The 19018-nt window shown below is 43.7% G+C and overlaps 1 protein-coding gene across 1 annotated transcript in view; it reads left to right on the top strand.

Moving 5' to 3' along the window:
• Positions 1 to 19018, top strand: part of PRDM16 (PR/SET domain 16) — a 213164-nt gene that overhangs the window by 41762 nt on the left and 152384 nt on the right. The window contains exon 3 of the mRNA XM_086476002.1: positions 9574 to 9624. Within this exon, the coding sequence (XP_086332128.1) occupies positions 9574 to 9624 (51 nt within the window). The remainder of the gene's footprint in view (positions 1 to 9573; positions 9625 to 19018) is intronic.

Genomic DNA, 19018 nt, shown 5'->3' on the forward strand with positions numbered 1-19018 from the left:
AGTGCCAGGCAGGGATACATTCCCAGACAGCCTACACTCCCCCTGGACGGTACCAGCTATTAGGAAGGCTGCTGTTTTCATTCGTTCCTTTCACAGTGTGAGCAGCAAAGCTAAGCTGCTAAATGAGACAGTGCATTTCCCACTTTAGACTTTTGAAATTGGTGGGAACGTTGCATATTGGCTTTATTTTCCTTCAAGTGTGATTAATGATCAAAAATCTACATGTCACAGCTCAGCTATTTAGCTTTGGTGCACTACTATGGTTACACTAAAGGCCATTATTTTGATGGAACTGAGGATAAGCTCTAGATATAGCTGCAGTTTATTGAGCTGGATTTTTGGCAAATTCTGTATGCAGTGAATTGCAAGTTGGCTTTTATGTTTGTGCTTGTGATTTGACATGCTCGCATGTGGGGAACTAGAACACTTTCAGCGAGCTCAGCAAAGTTGTGTGTTGCTTGGGCAGAGGAAAGACTTGGCTTTTGAACCAAGACAGGCACGCATGCCGATGAAAAAAATTATTTGTTATATAACAAATGTGGTAAACCAATTCCTCATTCTTGTCAGTGTCTTTTTAGGCTGTGAGGAAGAGAATGAAATGGAGTCATTCTTCTCTGTTCTGTCTCAAATTCTTAACTATATCATTATTACTTTTAAGTAGTGATGGAGGCTGTATCGTTCGGCATGGGTGATGGGAGAAGCCAAAGCTGGCTGGCCTGCTCTGTATCTGGAGACCTGAAGAAGGAAATCTTTTACCTTGGTGCATCTCATCCTAGTCCTTTCTTTGGCAACTGTATGCGTGGAGAGATTGAAGCACTGAGACTTCCTGGTTTCCTACAGTATTGGTGCCCATCAGTTTCAGCATCAATGGCGAGACTTTGTCTGTGATTTTTGTAAGAAAAAAGGAATAGTGTTGCTGTTGCTGTAGAGGTCTGAAGGTACTTAACCTCTGGCACTGAAGGGAGAAGGGCAGGGAGTTTCCGAAAGCCTTGCCAACGGAATTGGAAATGAATGCCACCCCGGTGATACCAAGAATGAGGCAAATCAGTCGCTTAGCTGTGTGTGAACCTCACCCAAAGGGAGGCATAAGCGGCTGGTGTTTGAATAATGAATTATTCTAGGGACTAGATGCTGTATTTGTTGAGTCCATTTCAATACACTTCGTCCCTTTGAGGGCATGTTCTGAGATATCCTAGTCATACCAGGTATGATTAGACACTAAGATTTGAGTGCGTTGCCTTATATAGATTTATATGTCGATGTGTGTCCTGGATAGAAAGGCTGCAATTTATTATGAAGTATGAGCTCTTCAGCCGAAGCCCAGAGGTCCCCATACGTCAGAGGAGTGCATGTCAGCATTGCCATTACAAGAAGATGTATGATCTCTCTTTATTTACTTATGATTATTACTGATCATCTTAACAAACAGGTTATCAATATATGAAGTACAGAGGAAGTTCGTTTATATTATTCTGTCAATATCAAGGTCATTTTTATAACTAAAAAGGGTCGAGAGCAGAAGATAGATGGATCATATATGGCTAAAGCTGACCGTCCAGTCCATTGACATTGCTGCAAACAGCAGAGCTTTATCTGTTAACTGAAACATTACAGTTCACTCTTCAAGATGGTTTTTTGCTCGATAATAAATAGCTCTAGCTACCTTAAGTGATTGTGTTACGTAGTTCTGTGGCAGACAGAATTTAGAGTTGATGACCCTCAGCTTCCATCTACTGCTATTTTCTCTCTGGTTAGAGTGAAGATGTAGCTGATTTGCAGTTCAGAAGCACATAGTGTCAGAGGTTCTCGTATTTTATTTAGCATAAAAGTCTGCTAGGCATGTTCCCAGGTTTGAAGAGGAACAAACTCAGTAAATACAGATACAATTCAATACTTACAACTCTTGTTTTAATCCTTAGACTGTACACACCGCTCAGCACTAGGCACAGAGAGAGGTGTCCCTTTTGTCTTTTCAGAATTCAGTTTTTTAATGGAATTTCCCTTCAGGAAAACGGGAGTTCAAGATAATATTTGTAAGGTTATTTTAAAAAGAAAATCATAATTAATGTAGTTTTTTTCCTCGTGTGTACTGTTACATGTGTCTTTTCTGGGAGGTGTTTCAAGAAGTGAGCAAAACACGGGGCAAAAGGCTTCCAGGCTTACCTTACTAGCTGGGCCGTGCTCTCCTTTCAGGAGGCGCAGTGTGTGGCAAAGGGGGGTGCAGTGGGGGTGCAGGCACCGTGTAAATGTGTCGTCTCCGCGCCAGGGTCCTTAAAGATCTCGTTCTCTGTCGTTGGTAAAACCTATTTCCTTTAAATAGATGGTTGCTGAAGGTGATGTTGGATTGCTGAAACGGAGAAAAAGAATAGAGGGAGGTTAGATATGGTGCCATAGGAAGGGGAAATGCATCTCTAACTTGGATCCAAGGAACACATGTAATGAATGAAACACGTTTTCTTTTAGCAAAACTGCCAAACTATCGAGTGCATTTCTCATGCTCATTAACGCTGGACTTCAAGAACCCGATAAGAATGCAATATAAAATCAAAGAGCCCCTAAAGACTGTGAGATTATATTTAATACTCTCCTATCACCAGTCCCTGAGTGCTTGGCAAGGGAAACGGTGACATTTGCTAATCAGTACCCTCTCTTATTTGTCTTGGCTGAAAGTCTCAAGTCCTCAGCTTATTGAAGTTATTACAAATGCTCTCCATTAGACTCTGTTTAACTTCCTCGTATTTGCAGTTGAGCTTGATCACAATGTCGTGGAGGAGTTATGTCTTTAAACAGTGATGCAGAAGGGGCGATACCATGTATGTAAACTGCACGTTTTTCTTTCTTGCAGTCTCTCTTCTTAAACATATTCCTAATGTTTGATGTGAATTCTTCTTAATGTTAACTACCCCTGGCATTTTCCTGCACCTTTCTGAATGCACAGAAGTTTGTCTCGTGTGATAAGCAGCTGCTATTTCTTACTAAAAGATGACTTAGGATGTTCCTTTCTTTTGAACACCCTTTGGAATACCCTCTCATGATTCGCCTCTGTAAACTGCTTTTGTTCTCCTGAAAGTTGGCAAACAGGAAAAATTCCTTTGTAAAGGCATGCAGGACATAAGGTGTGAGCAAGTGCAGAGGTGTTCCCTGCGGCAGATTACCAGACATTTTGGGCCACGGATCCCTCCTAATTTTGAACATTTTTCCTGCAGTACTGTACCACCTTTTTGTTCAACTTTCAACTGAAAAATTAATGGTTATAGAATGGTCTGTGGAGTGCATACCATGGCTTTGCAGACTGTTACTGGTCCACAAACCACAGTTTGGCTGCTCTACAGTGTTCCCAATTGTGCTGGGGTTGCCCTTAGCAGTGAATGGTTGGTTTATTCTTTATACTCTTTTCAGCCCTTGGCTTGTTTCTTGCCAGTCAGAGTAGTGCTGTTCATCCTCCTTCACTCACCAGCCAGGAAAGGAAATTCTTCCTCTCAGACAAGAGCTTTCCTCCCTTTCCTCGTAATTCCAGGCACATTCGTTTCAAATTCCCAAGGCAGGATATTGAAAATTTCCTCAAGTTAATTTGGCTTCACAAATTTACTTACTATAGAAAATGTAAAATTTTAGTAAATTGTTGGCCAGAAAGTGCTCTGAAATCCCTGTATTTTAAAAGTACAGCTAATAGAAAAAATTCTTAAATGCCAAAATGGTTTTCTGTGGGTTCCTTCTCCCTCTGGCTTTACTAAGAACGAACATCATCTCTGTGACTTGGCTGTTGTGGGGTTGTTAGCGGGTGCGTTTTAAAGGCCTGTTCCAGCGCCTGAATGGAAAGTTGAACATCACGCTTGCCGTCGTCACCGGGGTGAGCCCATGCCCTGCTCTTTGCAGGCTGCAGAATCTTGTCTCGCTCATCCTCCTTGCTCCCAACCGCAGAGGAGGTCGAAGGGTTTGCGTAGGCTTGTGCTTTAGCGGTTTGTGCTGCGCTGGGACGGCTTCCCAGCGGAAAACCAAAGGGCAGGAAAGAAACACAATGTGAACCTGGCAATGCCACTGATTTGCTATGTAACTTCAGGCAGCTCAGTGTTGGATCTCAGTTACGGGCTTTTCGAGTAGATGTTTTTCTTCAACAGACAGTTCAGAGCTTAAAAAAATTTATTGTTTAAGTTTTATATGTATGCAATGATTGTTTGCAAATGAGTTCAACAGATTTTGTGTTGGTTCTGTGTGCCGTTTTGAAGTTCTGTGTATGCAGGATAGTGTCCATATTTGATTACTGATGTATCCAGACTATGTGATAAAAGGAGACGCTGTAAAGTGAGTTTTTGATCACCTGGGAATACACTAAAAGGCCTTTATATATGATGCCAAACTTCGTGGAGGAGCTAGAAAGCACCAGCTGTTGTGACGGGTTCCTTTTTGCACGAATCAGCTTCTTGGTTTCACTTCAAAATTGGCAAATTGTTGATAAATAAACAAACCCTTTGCTGCCTGTGCCTTTGCTATTTGCAGACCATGGAGCTGTTAATGGCCGCGTTGATGAGCGTGTCACGGCTGCAGCAGCAGCGTGTGTCAGTGGAACGAGCGATGGCTTTTCCTGTCTCGGGCAAAGAGCAACAATGAAAAGTACTTCACGTGGGGTTTGGTTTGGTTTGGGGATTTTGTAAACCTGTCCTTGGGCACCAGGGAGTGAGAATGTTACTGTGGTGTTTGCTAAAGCCAGATAGAGACAGGCATGAAGTTGTAAAGAATCTCTGTATGTGTTAGAGCCAACACGTGCCAGCAGCCAGCTGAAAAGAAGATTCATTTTTTTATACCAATCCCCCATATCCCAACTCTCGCCTCTGCTGGAACTGCTGCCAGGGGAGTATCCTGAACAGCGGCAGTTCCCCTGGGGGGACCGAGGTGCTTCAGCCCAGCGCAGGGCATCTGGAGGTGGGAACGTCCACCCGAAACCCGAGAGAGGGGTTTTGGTGCTCAGTGCTGGAGGGCTGTACCCCACAAGGTGCTCTGTGCTCCTGGCCTCCACCCAGAAAAGCACTTATGTGTGTGAGCGTCTCTGTTTCTATTAATTCCACGGATACTACTTGCTTAAATACCCGACTGGGTCAGGGCCAGCACTCTCAGGACTCTGCAGGATAAAACTTTTAAAGGAATAATTAATAGGAATGATGAAGAACAAGATTTGTAGCTGAATAACGGCGTTCTCTTCTGAGCCGAATTGGAGCAGAGGTGCAGCAAGTGGAGCGTGCGGCTGCTTGAGCTGTGTCAGACGGGAGGTGGCTCCGTGGCGATGCACCCTTGTGCTTCAGCTGGTGCTCAAACGCTTTTACCTGCTCAGCGCCTTTCCCGGGAGGTGGCGGGTGCCGGTCAGGAGGCACAGGGTCAGGCTGGTGTGACTGTTGCTCAGGAGCACAGCTGAGATGGTTTTCTAAAGCCCACGCCGAGCTGGCTGGAAGAACGTGTTTGCCCTGCGTGCCACGTTGTTCGCGTGAGCCCCGGGTGGTCACGCGGGGTGACTTACCGGTGGGCAGCAGGCGGCGAGGCAGGGAGGGACCCAGCCCGTGGTTTCGTCTGGAGCATCAACGTGAACTTGTGTGCAGTAAGAACCAGAGTCCCTCAGATAATTTAAGGCAAAATAAGTGTTTTCAAGATTGGGTTTTTTTTGTGATGGTGTGCGCGGTGTTCCCTGAAGAAGCGGCAGGGGTGAGGCGGTGCGGGTGGCACCACCCCGGTCCCAGAGTCGGAGTGACGTCCCTGCAACGCTGACCTGGGCTGAGCAGGGCTGGGGGCGCAAGGGGCTCTACGGGAGAGCTGGGAAGTGCGGGCGTCCAGAGCACACACTGGGCGCCCGTTTATTCACGGAAGTGCTTGCTTAGCTCTAGTCCTACCGATTCCAGCGGGTGACCTGCTGAGGTCTGATGAAAGAATCCGATGATAATGAAGAACGAGTTATTGAAAAAAGTGCTGGTTTGTGCACGCTGACTTCTGTGGAACTGCCGGGCATTCTCTTCTGTTTCCACCGCGGAGCAGACGTGGAAATACTTCTTAAAAATCGAGATTCACAGCGACACAGTCTGTCATCTTCTTCGCCGTTAGAGTTTGCTGAATGCATCAATCCGTGCCTATTTAAGTTTGGGGTTTTTTGGTTTTGTTGGGGTTTTTTTTTGGTTTTGTTTTTTGTTTTTTTTTTAAATGACAGTTTATCTGAGCTCACGGAATGAATGGATAACGTTACTATTTACATAAGCTCATTGTGATCTGTCTCGGTAATGTAATCAAATTAGGGTTAACTGCAGCTGGAGAATGCCAGCTTGTAAACTGTTTTTCAAAAAGAATCACATGGTGTTACTTGACATGTTTAGTATACATTCAGGAGGCTTTGCAAAATTATAGCACATCCCTAACCAATGTGACTTAGGCAGGATTCTGTTGCCACCCGTTCCTGGATCCAGGAGATGAAGTGCAGTGAAATCCATCAGCAGGCGGAGGAGATGCACCTCCAACCAGATTCCTAAAAGCCGAGTTTTCCTGACGTGGCTGCTGCTGACACGTTGTCTTTCTTTTGGCTAAAATCAACTATCAGTTGATAGAAAAAGCATATGGTGTAAATTTTGAGTACATTTAAGAACATCTGTGCTAACTGCGAAAGTGCAGCCCACTGTACACGTCAAGCCCTACATCTAGTCTTATGGCATTCGCATAAGATGAAGTCCAGCCTGAGCTAAAATTACCCAATGAGTAGATTTTCAAAGTATCTTTTGTTATTCTGATTAATAAACATCACATCTGGTACTCACTTTCCTCTTTCTCCCTTTCTCCTTTAATTAGGAGGTACTATTTACATCACAGTATTGCGGTCATCAAGTTCTCCTGTTGCTGCAGGGCGCGATCTCCCGGGAAGATCCTTGCCCCTCAGAGCTCACAGCACCTCATCTGACCATTGAATTCCCATCCATTTAGAAAGGATGTCCTTGTCGGACAGTTTTCACTCCAAACTGGGAAAGCAGAAGAAGAATTTTGAAATTTCCTCCACAGCCTGGGAAGGTTTCTGAAGGCCCTCTCAGAGCCCTGGCCATGCTTTGGCAGCAGGAGGTTTTGGGTTCTGCCCTCTGCCCCTACACACACGCAACACACGCCACAACCCCCCAAATACCAAAAACTGTTTCGATGTCAGACTGTCAGCCTGGGTCCTGATATGGGCAAATAGGGAATTTAGGCACATTCAGGTTATGGGCTGTGTCCAAGCTAGTGCAGAAAGTCAGTGGCAGAACGTAGTCCCACAGTGTTGCATTTTGGACATAATCATCCTTCTTTTCTAAGGTCTGGTCTAAAGGAAGGATGGAAAATATCATCTAAAAAGAGTTCCTAATCTCCCACTACTGCTAAAGTACCTTTTCCCACACATAAATATTCTGATAGTTTGAGTGCAGAGATGGTTCCATAGAAACTAAAATTCTTCATGAAGTCGGGGTTTCTTTCCCCAGAAGTTCTGTAATAGAAGGAAACTGAAATAATATTTCACCTTGTGAAAAATCAGCTATTTTTAAATACTCTGAATGAACAGTTAGATAAACAGCCACTGATGCTTTTTTGTGGAAGTACTGGTTTTGAATACGTATGAAATACTTTTTACAGAAATTCTGTTCTCTAAGAATTTTGAAATTTGGGATCTGCTATGGCTTGAAGGGAAAAAAAAAAACACAACAGTTTGAGAAGCAGAACTTGCCCCTTGAGCGCAGATCTTTCCAAACCAACAAAAGGAAGCTTGTGTTGGCATTTAGATTCAGACTCAGGAATTCCTGACTCTTAAGCCTGTTTATACAGGACTATACCACAGCCCAATTTGCACTTCATTTTAATTTTTTTTCCCCTCTACGTTTATGGTCATGTTGAACGGGTGGATTATGCACTCTGAATGCACATACTTAACCAATTGTATTTAAAGATTTTTTGCATATAATAATTACAGTTAAGTGTCTTCATTTGGAAGCAGCGGTGTTCCATGAAGGCTTTTAAGTTGTTTAGCATAGGCATATTTATATTAACAGCTCTGGAAGTTTCATGGCCTAATTCTCAAAAGGCTTTTGAGGGTCGCTGGTTCCCACTGAAAGTAGCAGGAGCTGTGAGTGCTCTGCACTTGGGAGCAGCCAGCAATTCCCCAGCAACTCGGTGACACGTGCTTCGAGCTGCACGTGATAGATACTTCGCTTTCCATAGCGCAGGGTGACATTTCAGCATGTGTATGTGCACAGGCGAGTGCAGGAGCACACAGGTGTTTATCCCTCTGGTGTTCCCCTCTTGGTCCTGTTGGCGTTCAGCTGCTTTCTAAACCGCAATTTCAGTATCTATTAGAGCTGTTGTAAAATACAGAATGGTTTGGGATTCTTAGCATTTAAAACATGACACGTTGTTATTCCAGCTGAGTTTGGAGACATGTGCCAGTGTTTTTGAAATTTGTACATTGGTCGATCTCACCTGGGGCATGGTCAGAGGGGTCCGGGGACCTTGTGCCAAATCCTCAGCTGCCGAAATGCAACAGCTTCCTTGGCCCTTTCTTTCTTTTTTTTTTTTTTTAAGTAAGGTTCCTTTGCAATGTACAACCGTTCTCCTTTCATCTTGGGTTTCCTTGTATTTCGGTCTCTGTTCCTTGGAGCTTTTTCCCTGCTCTTCTTTGGTAGCCAGAATACACTGCCTAGGCCTGGAAGTCCTGAGTACCTTGACCCCACCCTAGCACTTGAGGAGATGTTTAGCCTTAGACATTCGAGATCCCCACTGAGGTCAGCGAAATTACTTAAATACTTGGAGTCCGGCTGCTCGATCAAGCCCTTGTAGAGTATGTTTATCCTGATGGGGCTATCCGGTGTGATATAAAGTTTAGGTACTTGACCTCCCTGAATGCCTGCTGACCTACGTCTAATCTGAGGTGGAGCGCAGCAGCCTTTTAATGACTGCTATCACCGCCCCTCTGTCGGGGGAGGAATTAAGGAGCTGCCCGTGCAGCCGCTGGCGGCGCTGAGGTGCCGAAGCATCCCCCAGCCCCACGGCCAGTCCCTGCCGTTGTGGTGCAGCTTCTGGTGGGCTGTGAAGTTCTTGGCCGAGCACCCGGCCGCAGGAGGGGAGAGCGTTTGTGTTGGTGAGGTGAAAGACACCCCCAGCGTTTCACGGGGGTGCTGGGGGTGCGGCGGCCGTGAGGTCTGCCCTGTCACCGTGCCGTGGCGCTGGCAGCTGGCGTCGGTCACCCGCTCCGGAGGGACTCGCTTTTGGAGAGCCCATGGGTCTCCATCCTCTTAGCGCCCATCTTCTGCCTCACCTGCTGTTTGGGAAAGGAACACGTGTTCTCGTCGGCCAAATCTGAAGAAAGTGTTTATAGAAGCTTCTGTGTGGGGGAGTGTAGTAATAGTTCTGCTCTAAGCCTTCCATCTGACTTCCAAAGGGTCTGTGTCACTGTGTTGTGGCTGAGTTTTGGCCTTTAAAAAAAAAAAAGAAAAGAAAAGAAAAAAATCATCATCGTCATCATCTTTGTAAGTTCATGACATTCTCAGTTGCAATTCAGCTTAATTTTTTTTCTGTTTTGTTTTTTCTTAGCAAATACTGACTGATCCCGAGGTGACCTCCCAAGAGGGCAATATAAAAAAGGTAGGATATGGATCAATCTTATGCAAGTTGTTTTGCTGTCTGGCTTTGAAAGACACCTAGACACTTTTTTGTCACCTTACTTTTAAACAAAGGTGTGTATCGCCATAGCGTCATAAAAGTTTTATGATATTTGCTGTTGCTTTTTTGGATTAAGTATTGTGGCTCTGTTGGCATATTTTTCTGTCTTTTTGTGATTCCAGTATTTATGAATAATAAAATAGTAGTTTGAAGTGTTCCTTGAGTCAGCTACAATATAAACAGCTACCAGTCCAAATCAAAAAACCTCATTTACCTCTTTTCCAGTAAAAGAAAATTTTGGTCCTTTGTTAAAAGTGCTAAATTCTTAGAGGTCACTTCACTATGTAAATGTGGCTTATGTGAAGTCCAAGGGAAAAAGAATAGATACATGAAAGGATAAAATTTACCTCACATGATGTATTACTGGTGCTTTTCATCACATTGTGATGCTTAAACTGTAATACTGACCAGAGAAAAATGTGTTCCAAATACAGCCCAGCTGTATAAATTTCTTCATAGTAGCTGTGAGGCAGCCTCAACACTACATATTTCAGTAGCCAGTCTACTATTTTGGTTGGGGTTATTCTCAGTAACACTAAAGTGACATTCTTTCCATGGCTATCTTTTGGTTAACGGCTTTACTAAAGTAAAGTGTTACAAGTCATGTTTGATTATAGCCTCTCTAGATGTCTAGAGGTGGTGTGTCCTTGTTGAAATAATGAGCTAGCTGTAATTCTTTTCATATGCAATTGTCTTACAATGGATATTCACAGTCCTGGTCGTAAAATAGGAGTTTTTGAAAGTGGAAAAATATTTTAGATTGGAATTTGCAACAACTGGCATTTTTATTCATCCATTTAGGCGAGCTTCAGTACTGTGTCTTAACTCCGAAAGCTAAAAGGAAGCACTTGTTTCACTCTGCCAAACAAAGTGAAATACAATGCTTGTCAGGCTCCAAAGTTAGTTTGGGAAAAGATATTTAGACACATGGCCGGTGTGGACCGTTCTGTCCTTACGACGTCGAGAAAAATAAGCTTTTATTTTAGAAAGCCAGGCTACCGATACGAGGCGTCCTTTGACCATCCAATGACCTTGCACAGGACCTATCGCAATACTGCTGAACTTTTTACCTTGTTCATCTCCATAACTCATTTGGTGTTTGTCTCTGCCTCTGTGGGATCCTTTTGTCTGAACAGACGTGGTGACAAGGTGGCAGGTTCTTATTATCACAACGCACTTATCATCACAAGGATGGAGTAAATTCTCCATGGCTCAGGACTACTCAGCTATTTTTTTCCTCTGTCTTTAATTACGATATCACAAAAAAATTCCACATCCCTACCTCGCAGAATCTACATTACCCTAAAGAGAGCAGGCTTTGTATGAAACAAGGGTAGAAGGAGATGTTAGACCAGCAGCTTTGTATTTAAACTTCATTACTTTTGTTTCAAAGGAGAATGTTGCAAAAACTACAAGTCTCTGAAAAATATTGTGTCCTTAAATATTTTCCTGTACAGCAGGTATAAAACTGGACAATTATGATATTTGACAGTGGGGGAAGAACTGGCCTTCCACTTCTGTCTTTTAAATGCATTGTAGAGAAGCACTAGTAGGAGTTTATGAGGTGATAAATTTATTGAAGGATGGGCAGTAGGGTTTTACAGCCAGGGTAAAAAAGGTCAAAGCAGTAAGGTAAAGAGTTCAAGTCTAAACTTTATGGCTTGTGAAAAGACTACTGCTAGACAGCTTTTCAGACAGAAGAAAATGAAAAATAAAGAATGAAAAATCATTCTGTACAATTTTTGTGATACCTTAAAGTTGTTTGTAAGTCGTACTCTAGCATTTTGCTCCAGTGGTACAAAACCCTCTTGGGAGAAGATTTCCTTTTCCAGCCTCTCTAAATCATTCAGTTGTCATATCCCTGAAGACACAATGGTTGAGATTTGACTTCAATTTATTCCTGTTCCTTCAGAGATAAGTTGGTGGTGAGAAGGTGACTGAAGACAAATGTAACTGTAGCGGGTGGGCTGGTTTGAACCAGGAGAAAAGGAAGTCGGAGCCAAACAGAGGGACCGTCGTCGTTTTCAGTGGCTCCTCTGACTGACTGCTGTAGCACAGGTTCAGAACTGAGGAGGAACAAGGACTAGAAAGAGAAAAAAATCTCCAGAATGCAGAGAAAATCTGTGAAAACGGTTAAAAAGCCGAGCAGGGAAGGGAAGTGTGATAGCAGTGAGATGCGCAGGAAGCGATCTCTGGTTGAAAATTCACTCCAGTGTTATTTCTGCTGGTTAAGCTGCCAGGAAAAAAATGCTCTCATGTAGCTTTTCATAAACTGGGGGGCAGTGAAGAGCCCGAAGATGCAGCGTAGCAGACACTATTATACTGTGTAATACAGCAGGGCCTTTTTTGGCTTGGAGCAGAATAAGTAGTACTTTCCCACTATGCCTGGTATTTTCAGTTGGTATCACTGTTCCTTCTGCTGGGACCACTAACACCAGAAAGCTGATTTGTTTGCTAGTGGTTGTTTCACAAGAATTAAGATTTCTAGCAATATTGTTAAAGGACATGTGTCCAGGATCCTTTTTCTGTATCTGGAATGTGCTGTGCCGTAGGCTGGAACGTGGTATACTCCTAACAAGTTTTCCTTTTATCCACGTTGCTTGCTGATATTTAGTTTAACTTGGACAAATATGCATCAGCTCCTCATCCTGTCCGTTTAATTTGAAATAATCGATTGTGAAAGTAATGCTAAAATAGGAGATTCACTTTTTTTAGTGAACTGAATGCAGACATTCAGCAATGGGCACTAATATGTAAGTTATACCTGTGGGTATATTGTCCCATATTCCCAAACGTCTTTTTTTCCAAGCCATCTTCCTGCGGTCTGTTTATTTTGCTTAGAGAGCAGCTCCAAAGTTCTCTTGCTCTGAATTTTCTAGGCTGCTCCACTGCATTTCATACATTGAAAAAATGGCTTGTTATTATTATCTTCATTGTCATTTTGATTTAACTTTGAGAGGGAGATGAAAGGTTTAGACTTCCTCCGGCAGGAAGCGAGGCCAGTGTCCGTTACAAGACACCTTTTTTCCAAGGAGCAATGCTAGGTGTATTTATCTCTCCTCTAAAAGTCACTTTGGATGATGGTTCGAGAATCATATTGAAGGGGGCTCTGTGTATAGAGCGCCTAAGCAGCCTCCTCTGGATGGGCTGTTTTTCTGACTGTGGTGACAAGGGACCTCAGGGACTTCTCTCTTCAGTAGACTCTCTATTTAGTTTCTGTTTACTTAGAGGGAATAGCCTGAGGGGCTACTGGAGAGAAAACATCTGTGGGAGATAATCTATAGAGTTATCTATCTATCACTCTTGTCGACCCTGTCTCCCTTGAGAGCAAGCTGAGAGACTTGTAATAAAAAGGCATCGCTGAAGAGGCTTTAGGGACAAATAAAGAGACATGTTAAGGGCCAGCTGAAAAAGGATAGAAGACATTATTAAAGCTCAATAGCTGTCTTATCAAAATCCAATAGGATAGGCATTTGGCAAAAGGCTTTAAATTTATTCTTTGACTTTCTCGAGAGCTTGAATTTATCCATTAACAAGAATGTACTACACAGGGAGCGGGAGATGCTATCAGCTTCAAAAGAGTTGGATTCAATCTGGTATTGTACAAAACACAACAACAAAAACTGAAGACAGACCCAGTTTTTTCCCCTACTTTGGCTGACTTCGTACCTACATTGCTAAATACTAGAAGCTGGTAATGTAATGCTGGTAATACCATAAAGGAAAAGTAATTTATGCAGCACAGTAATTTATTCTCTACTCCCAAATCACATAGTTTTCTTAAAAATAAAGTTACGGTTAGAAAACTGGGCGAGATTAGAAATCTTGGCCTCTTAGAAAGCATCAAGTAGTAAACAAGAAACCTAGGTAGGCGGAAAGCTTTTATTCCTAAAAGAAAAGTAAACATCAACTAATGTTTGTTACTGCAGATGCGAAGCAAGATAGGGCCATAAATCTCTCTAGGTTTATTATTCTGTACCAAGTGCTACAGGTCACAGGAACCATCTGATACTTCAGAAACACATTGTTCACACAAGATGATTGATTGATAATTATGATAATTTGCAAAATGATTATTTGGGTATTATAACCATAGTTTGTCCCACTGGATTGCTGTGAAGACATTTTCTATATCATGGGCCGTCAGAAATGGCCTCTGGCAACAAGGGATATGGAAAGGTCTGGCCGGTCTCTCCCAGTGGGATCTGTAGGACTGATGAATGATGACCCAGAGGAGTAAGAAATCAGACTTCAATAAGCAGTCAGGAAGGTAGTTAGAGAAGAGCAAGGGAACTGTTAACTGTCTTTTGTGGAGCAATTACTAGCTGGGCCATACACCCTCAGGCCCAAGCACAGTCTGTCATAACATTATACGTGCAGAGAGAGATTGACTTGGAGATTTTAACTTGAGCTGTTCAGAGCTCCTGGATTTGCAGTGCTTTGCACAAAGTACATTTGCATTTCCAAATTTAATATATAATATGAATGTCTTTATTATCTGTGTCTTACAAAAGGCGTTCTAAAACAGTTAGTAAAGATTTAAAAATCCAAATTTCAGTGTTGTTTCTTCGTCTTTCAGTTCCATATATTGAAGAATCAAACCCCCAGTTTTGGTGGTTTTAAAACACTCTTTCTTCATACTTGCTGAGAATTTACACTATTAACCAGGCTGAATTATTTTTAAAATAGCACCTGCTTTTGTGTGCTTAAATTTAGCTTTAAGAAGGAGAGTGTGTTCTTAGAAAACGTACCAGACCACTTGAGAGCTCGAAGACAGCGCTGCACAGGGACCAAAACTGGAGGTTAATGATGCTTCACAGAACCCATGAGATTGTGTAACAATACCCAGTTATCACAGTTAAAGTCCACTTTCAACATGATCACTGCCTTGCAGTTACTGTTTCAGAAAGAGCTTTAATTTGCTTGTTTTATAGGTTGTATCTTTATGAAATAAAGGTGTGTTTAGCTGCCACAAACAGAGGCAGCTTTGAGTTGATTTTTATAATCTTTTCTTGAATAGACTTGCGTCATTCCAATAAGCCCTGGACAAAAGAGTGGACAGTTGTCTGAGAGTCTTTTTTATAACATTTCTCTCTTTCCATTGTCAGAGAGCTGCTAATAAAAGAACCAGGAGTCCATTAATTCAGTGAATGAACATATAGTAAAGTCAGTTCCCTCTTGAGAACAATAATGTTGCGGTCAGCTTAGGTTTCCATGGAAACTAAGTACTTCTAAGAAGTTTGCATCCCTGATTTTGCTGAAATGAAGCATGTAAAGTAAAAAAAGGTGTAAGGCGGGCACAGAAAAGTCGGCAAAGGAAGCGATGGGTAAATTATTTTGCAGGGATAACATTGTCATTTCCGTGATACAGATGTTTGGGCTTGGTTGTGTGTGTGTGTGTGTGTGTGTGTGTGTGTGTGTGTGTGTGTGTGACAACTGATTCCATAAGGAGCCTCTGGGGGTTTTGAACCCATAAATCAGGCCAAGTTAAGAAGAGCAGCAGTGGTTAAGTGTGCTCGCTCCATATCTCCAGTACGTTCCAGTCAGCTGTAGCCACGTGCATCCCCCCACGGTGTAAACAGGGTGCCTCGGCACAGGTCTCTCTTTCCAGCCGTTTCAGTAGCAGAGGTGATTCGGGTGGTGAATGGCACTTTCCCGTGTTCTCTGCTGGCAGGAGGTAGGCTGGTTCTTTTCCTCCCTTCCGCTCTAGGTGAGGTCATGCTTCAATCACTCCAGCTGCCCGTGTAAACCAAAGAGCAATGACGTTGGTTTGTTCTTCTAGCACTAATTTATAACGTGTTGCCTTATTTTCTGGAATAAGTGAATTGCTGTAGGTGAGAGGGAAGTGTCCGACATGTATTGCTGAGCTATTTATACCCGTGGTTCCGAATGACATGCATCTCTGTCCAACAATATCTCTTAAGATAAAAGTGTCCGTTTAACTTCAGGCATCGACAGTTATGAGAGGTCACCTTGTCTTCGTATAATGCACCTCAAACGTAAGCCCACAGGCTGTATGGTGGCCTCAGGTTCTTAACAAAAGCAGCCACAGGCTTTGGGAAGTGCGAGGCAGGAGGCTGTTCCCTGGACAAAACAAACCAACCCGCTCGCCTCGCTTTGGCTCGGTGATCGGCTGCGCCCCTGGGCAGCAAACGCGAGGAGCGGAGTCAAGTCCAGCTTGGTGTCTTGTGTAACCCCTGTGCCCAACTGGTGGTCTGCTTGAGGGGGGAAAAAGCCAAAACCACTCCACTAGTAATTTATGGTAAGTGTCAGAGCCGTATTTCAGCGTCAGCGCAACCTCGTCTCGTTAGGGCGGAAAGAGCAGTTCATTAGCTGGCGGCTGAAGGGAGTCATGCCATCCCTGTCTTTGTGAGCGGTTCAAAATACCTCCTGTCCTGTGGGGGAGCATTCACGGAGGAGCATGGTCAACTGTCCGTCAGCCTCACGGTATCGGCCTCCCTGGGCCGTGCCGTGCCGTGCTGACCCACCGGGAGAGCTGCCTTTTCCGACGCTGGCTGCTGGGCTGGCCGGGTCAGTTTATAAGATTTATAAACTTTTTTATAGCTAAGAGCTTCCTAATTCGTGTGAAAACCACGAGTCCTAGGGAGCGAGCTCTCCTTGCTTTGTGCTGGTGAAAACGTTCACAAGCACGCGTTAACAGTTTTAGCACTGCTCACAATCCTGCCTCCCCCTCAGTGTGTGTGTGTGTGGAATTGGTTTCAGCGATTCCTTGTTGAAAAAACACATGCGTTACCGTAGGTGAAATTAAAAATACTTTACGTACGTGTTTATTCATTTGAGTCAAGATACATTTTTAATTGTTTGCATACCTTTGAGCACATACTGTTTTTTCTGCTAACAAAGCGAACGGCAAGCTGAAAGGCTGGCATTTACGTACCGCCTGTAAGACGATTACTAGTGAAATAATATTCTGGATGATTAGGAGGTATTACAGCCTCTACTCAGTTTAAAAATGCCAGAATGCCCCAGAGATCCCCATGAATCTGCTGCCAGCCGGCCCCTGTCAGAGCTGAAGGCAGCACTGTCTGGAGCCCAAAATCAACTTCAGGAAGGTCATGTGAAAGAAAATCCTCAGTCATCAGGAAGCCCTTGGCCTCGTGGCCTTTCTGACATTTTCTGACAAACCTTAAATCACCAGAGTAGACAAAACATCACAAATTTAGGAATGATAGCCTCTGGGATTTCAAAACTGTATGTTAACTTCGAAGGTAACCCCCACCTCGGTCCGCTCTGCAATTCCTCCTTGGAGGCGGAGGGCGAGCGTGCCAGGAGGTGTTCCTGGAATTAGGGCTGGATTCAGAACCGCACGTGGGCTGGACCGGGAGCGCGAGGAGGCTGTAACCGATACCGCAGCGCAGGCGGGAGCTGCCAGCCCCCGTGCGTGCGCGTTGCCACCAGTTTATTTACACAGGGTTGGGAATATCCATCAGTGTTGTAAGGACAGATTGCACTGAGTAGGACAGGTTTCTGTTCCAGAGAGAAACTTGGAAGCAGGATTTATTGTATACATTACATACATTAGAGAAGCCAGATGGTTCTGTTAATATAATCTGTGATCTTGAGGTGTGTGCGGGATTCGGTTAATCACATTGGGCAGCTATTAAAGAGAATATATATCAGGTAGGAGGCCTATTAGAGCTTGCTGGCTAGAAAGAAAAACCCCGATAGTAATTGGGGGGGAAAGAATGGGGGATGTGTGTGCCTGAATAGCGGGGAGAGGGACCTGAAGTTGGCTCCTAGCACCTCTGGTGCTGCTTTAAAAAGAAAAAAAAGAAAAGCCAAAAAGCAGGGAACTGGATGCCAGTGACCTATAATTAAATATGTATATCATAGCAACCCCAAAAATGCTTTTGTTGAGATTTTTTTCATATTTTGCTCTAGAAATATATCAAGGGTTTGCCAAGCAGTAAAGAGACGACGCTGTCCCACGCATGTTCCAGGAGTGCAGGATGTTTTGATGATGCCAGTTAGATGGGGTTTTAGATTAAATGAGGTTTTCGTGAAATTATAAAATATGTGTTCTGAAAAAAGCACCCAAATTTATTTTTCATAGGGCAGTTTTGGGAGAAAAATAATTACTAGAAGTCAGCTATTCAGTGATGTTCAGAAGCACCTTCTGTCTTTACCTATGGGAATTTCAGCATGCACTAGCAGCATTTTGTAAGCAAATTAAGTTAATTCCCTTTGCTCTTTGTAGTAGATACAGTAGCTGCATGAATCGGCATTGTATGCTAATACCTGCAATATAAAACCAGACTTATTTGAGGGTAATAAGAAAATTTTGGCTCCGTGTCTTAATCATTGTCCTCAAGGTTTTTTTACTCAATATGGATGTTTCTTCTCACAACATCATGAGTTTTCAAAACTTTTATTTCATTTTGAGTTGGACCAAAAATACTTGACTTAAACCTAATTGAGTTATACTTTCAGATTATTTCCTTTAACTGCCGATAAATTTTAATTTCTGTGAATACATTGACTTAATCAAATTGTAACTTTTCAACAAGTAGGTTTTGGGTTGGGAAATGTAAAATCAATTCTAGTCTTGGCTTTAATTTGTATCTACAATAGCAGTGAGCATTTATGTGGTATTTAAACTGATGGGGACTTGCCAAATTCAGAGTCCAGAATCCCCTGCATGCTAACTCAGAGACAGAAGAGCTTGCAGGGCTGACTTTGTCCTTCCCAAGGAGGAGGTAAAGCAGCAGCTGAGGAAATTGCAACATGTCCAAGATTCTACGCTGGCATCACTCACTTTCAGACCTACCAATTCAGTCAGCGTTAGTCCACGCGTGCTGGGGCAGTATCTGTTCTGCGCCGGGCGGTGAGCTACAGCTGGCCTCTAGGTAGCTTCGCATCCAGAGGAACAGGACGCAGACTCTACCTGCGTGGATCGACTCCGGATTCTGCCTTCAGCAGGGTCGGTGCGAGCTTCAAGGGACCGGCGGCGTCGGTCCGGCTGAAATTGGCAGCTCTGAGCATTTGTTCACGTGCGCGGGTGTTTCTCCGAGTAGCAGTGAGAAGAGGTACAAAGTCTGGAGAAAACTAGTGCTATTTATGATTACCTCGAAGTTGTCCGGGGTGACCTATGAGGTATTTATTTGATTGCAACCTGGAAGTCGGATACGCGTGTTATTTTTTTCTCCCCCCCAGCTGGTCGGCAGTTTGGCAGCTTGGCAGCTCCTTACAGACTTGGTAACTGGGAAGGAAGGGGCGTCTGATGGGAGAGCCTGCGCGGAGGCTGGGCAGTTGCAGCTGGGGACAACCGCTGAGGTCCTTGAGAACCTCGCCGGGT

The sequence above is a fragment of the Leptosomus discolor genome, chromosome 20 (genome assembly GCF_034619465.1).
Source record: "Leptosomus discolor isolate bLepDis1 chromosome 20, bLepDis1.hap2, whole genome shotgun sequence".
Classification (NCBI taxonomy): Eukaryota; Metazoa; Chordata; class Aves; order Leptosomiformes; family Leptosomidae; genus Leptosomus; species Leptosomus discolor.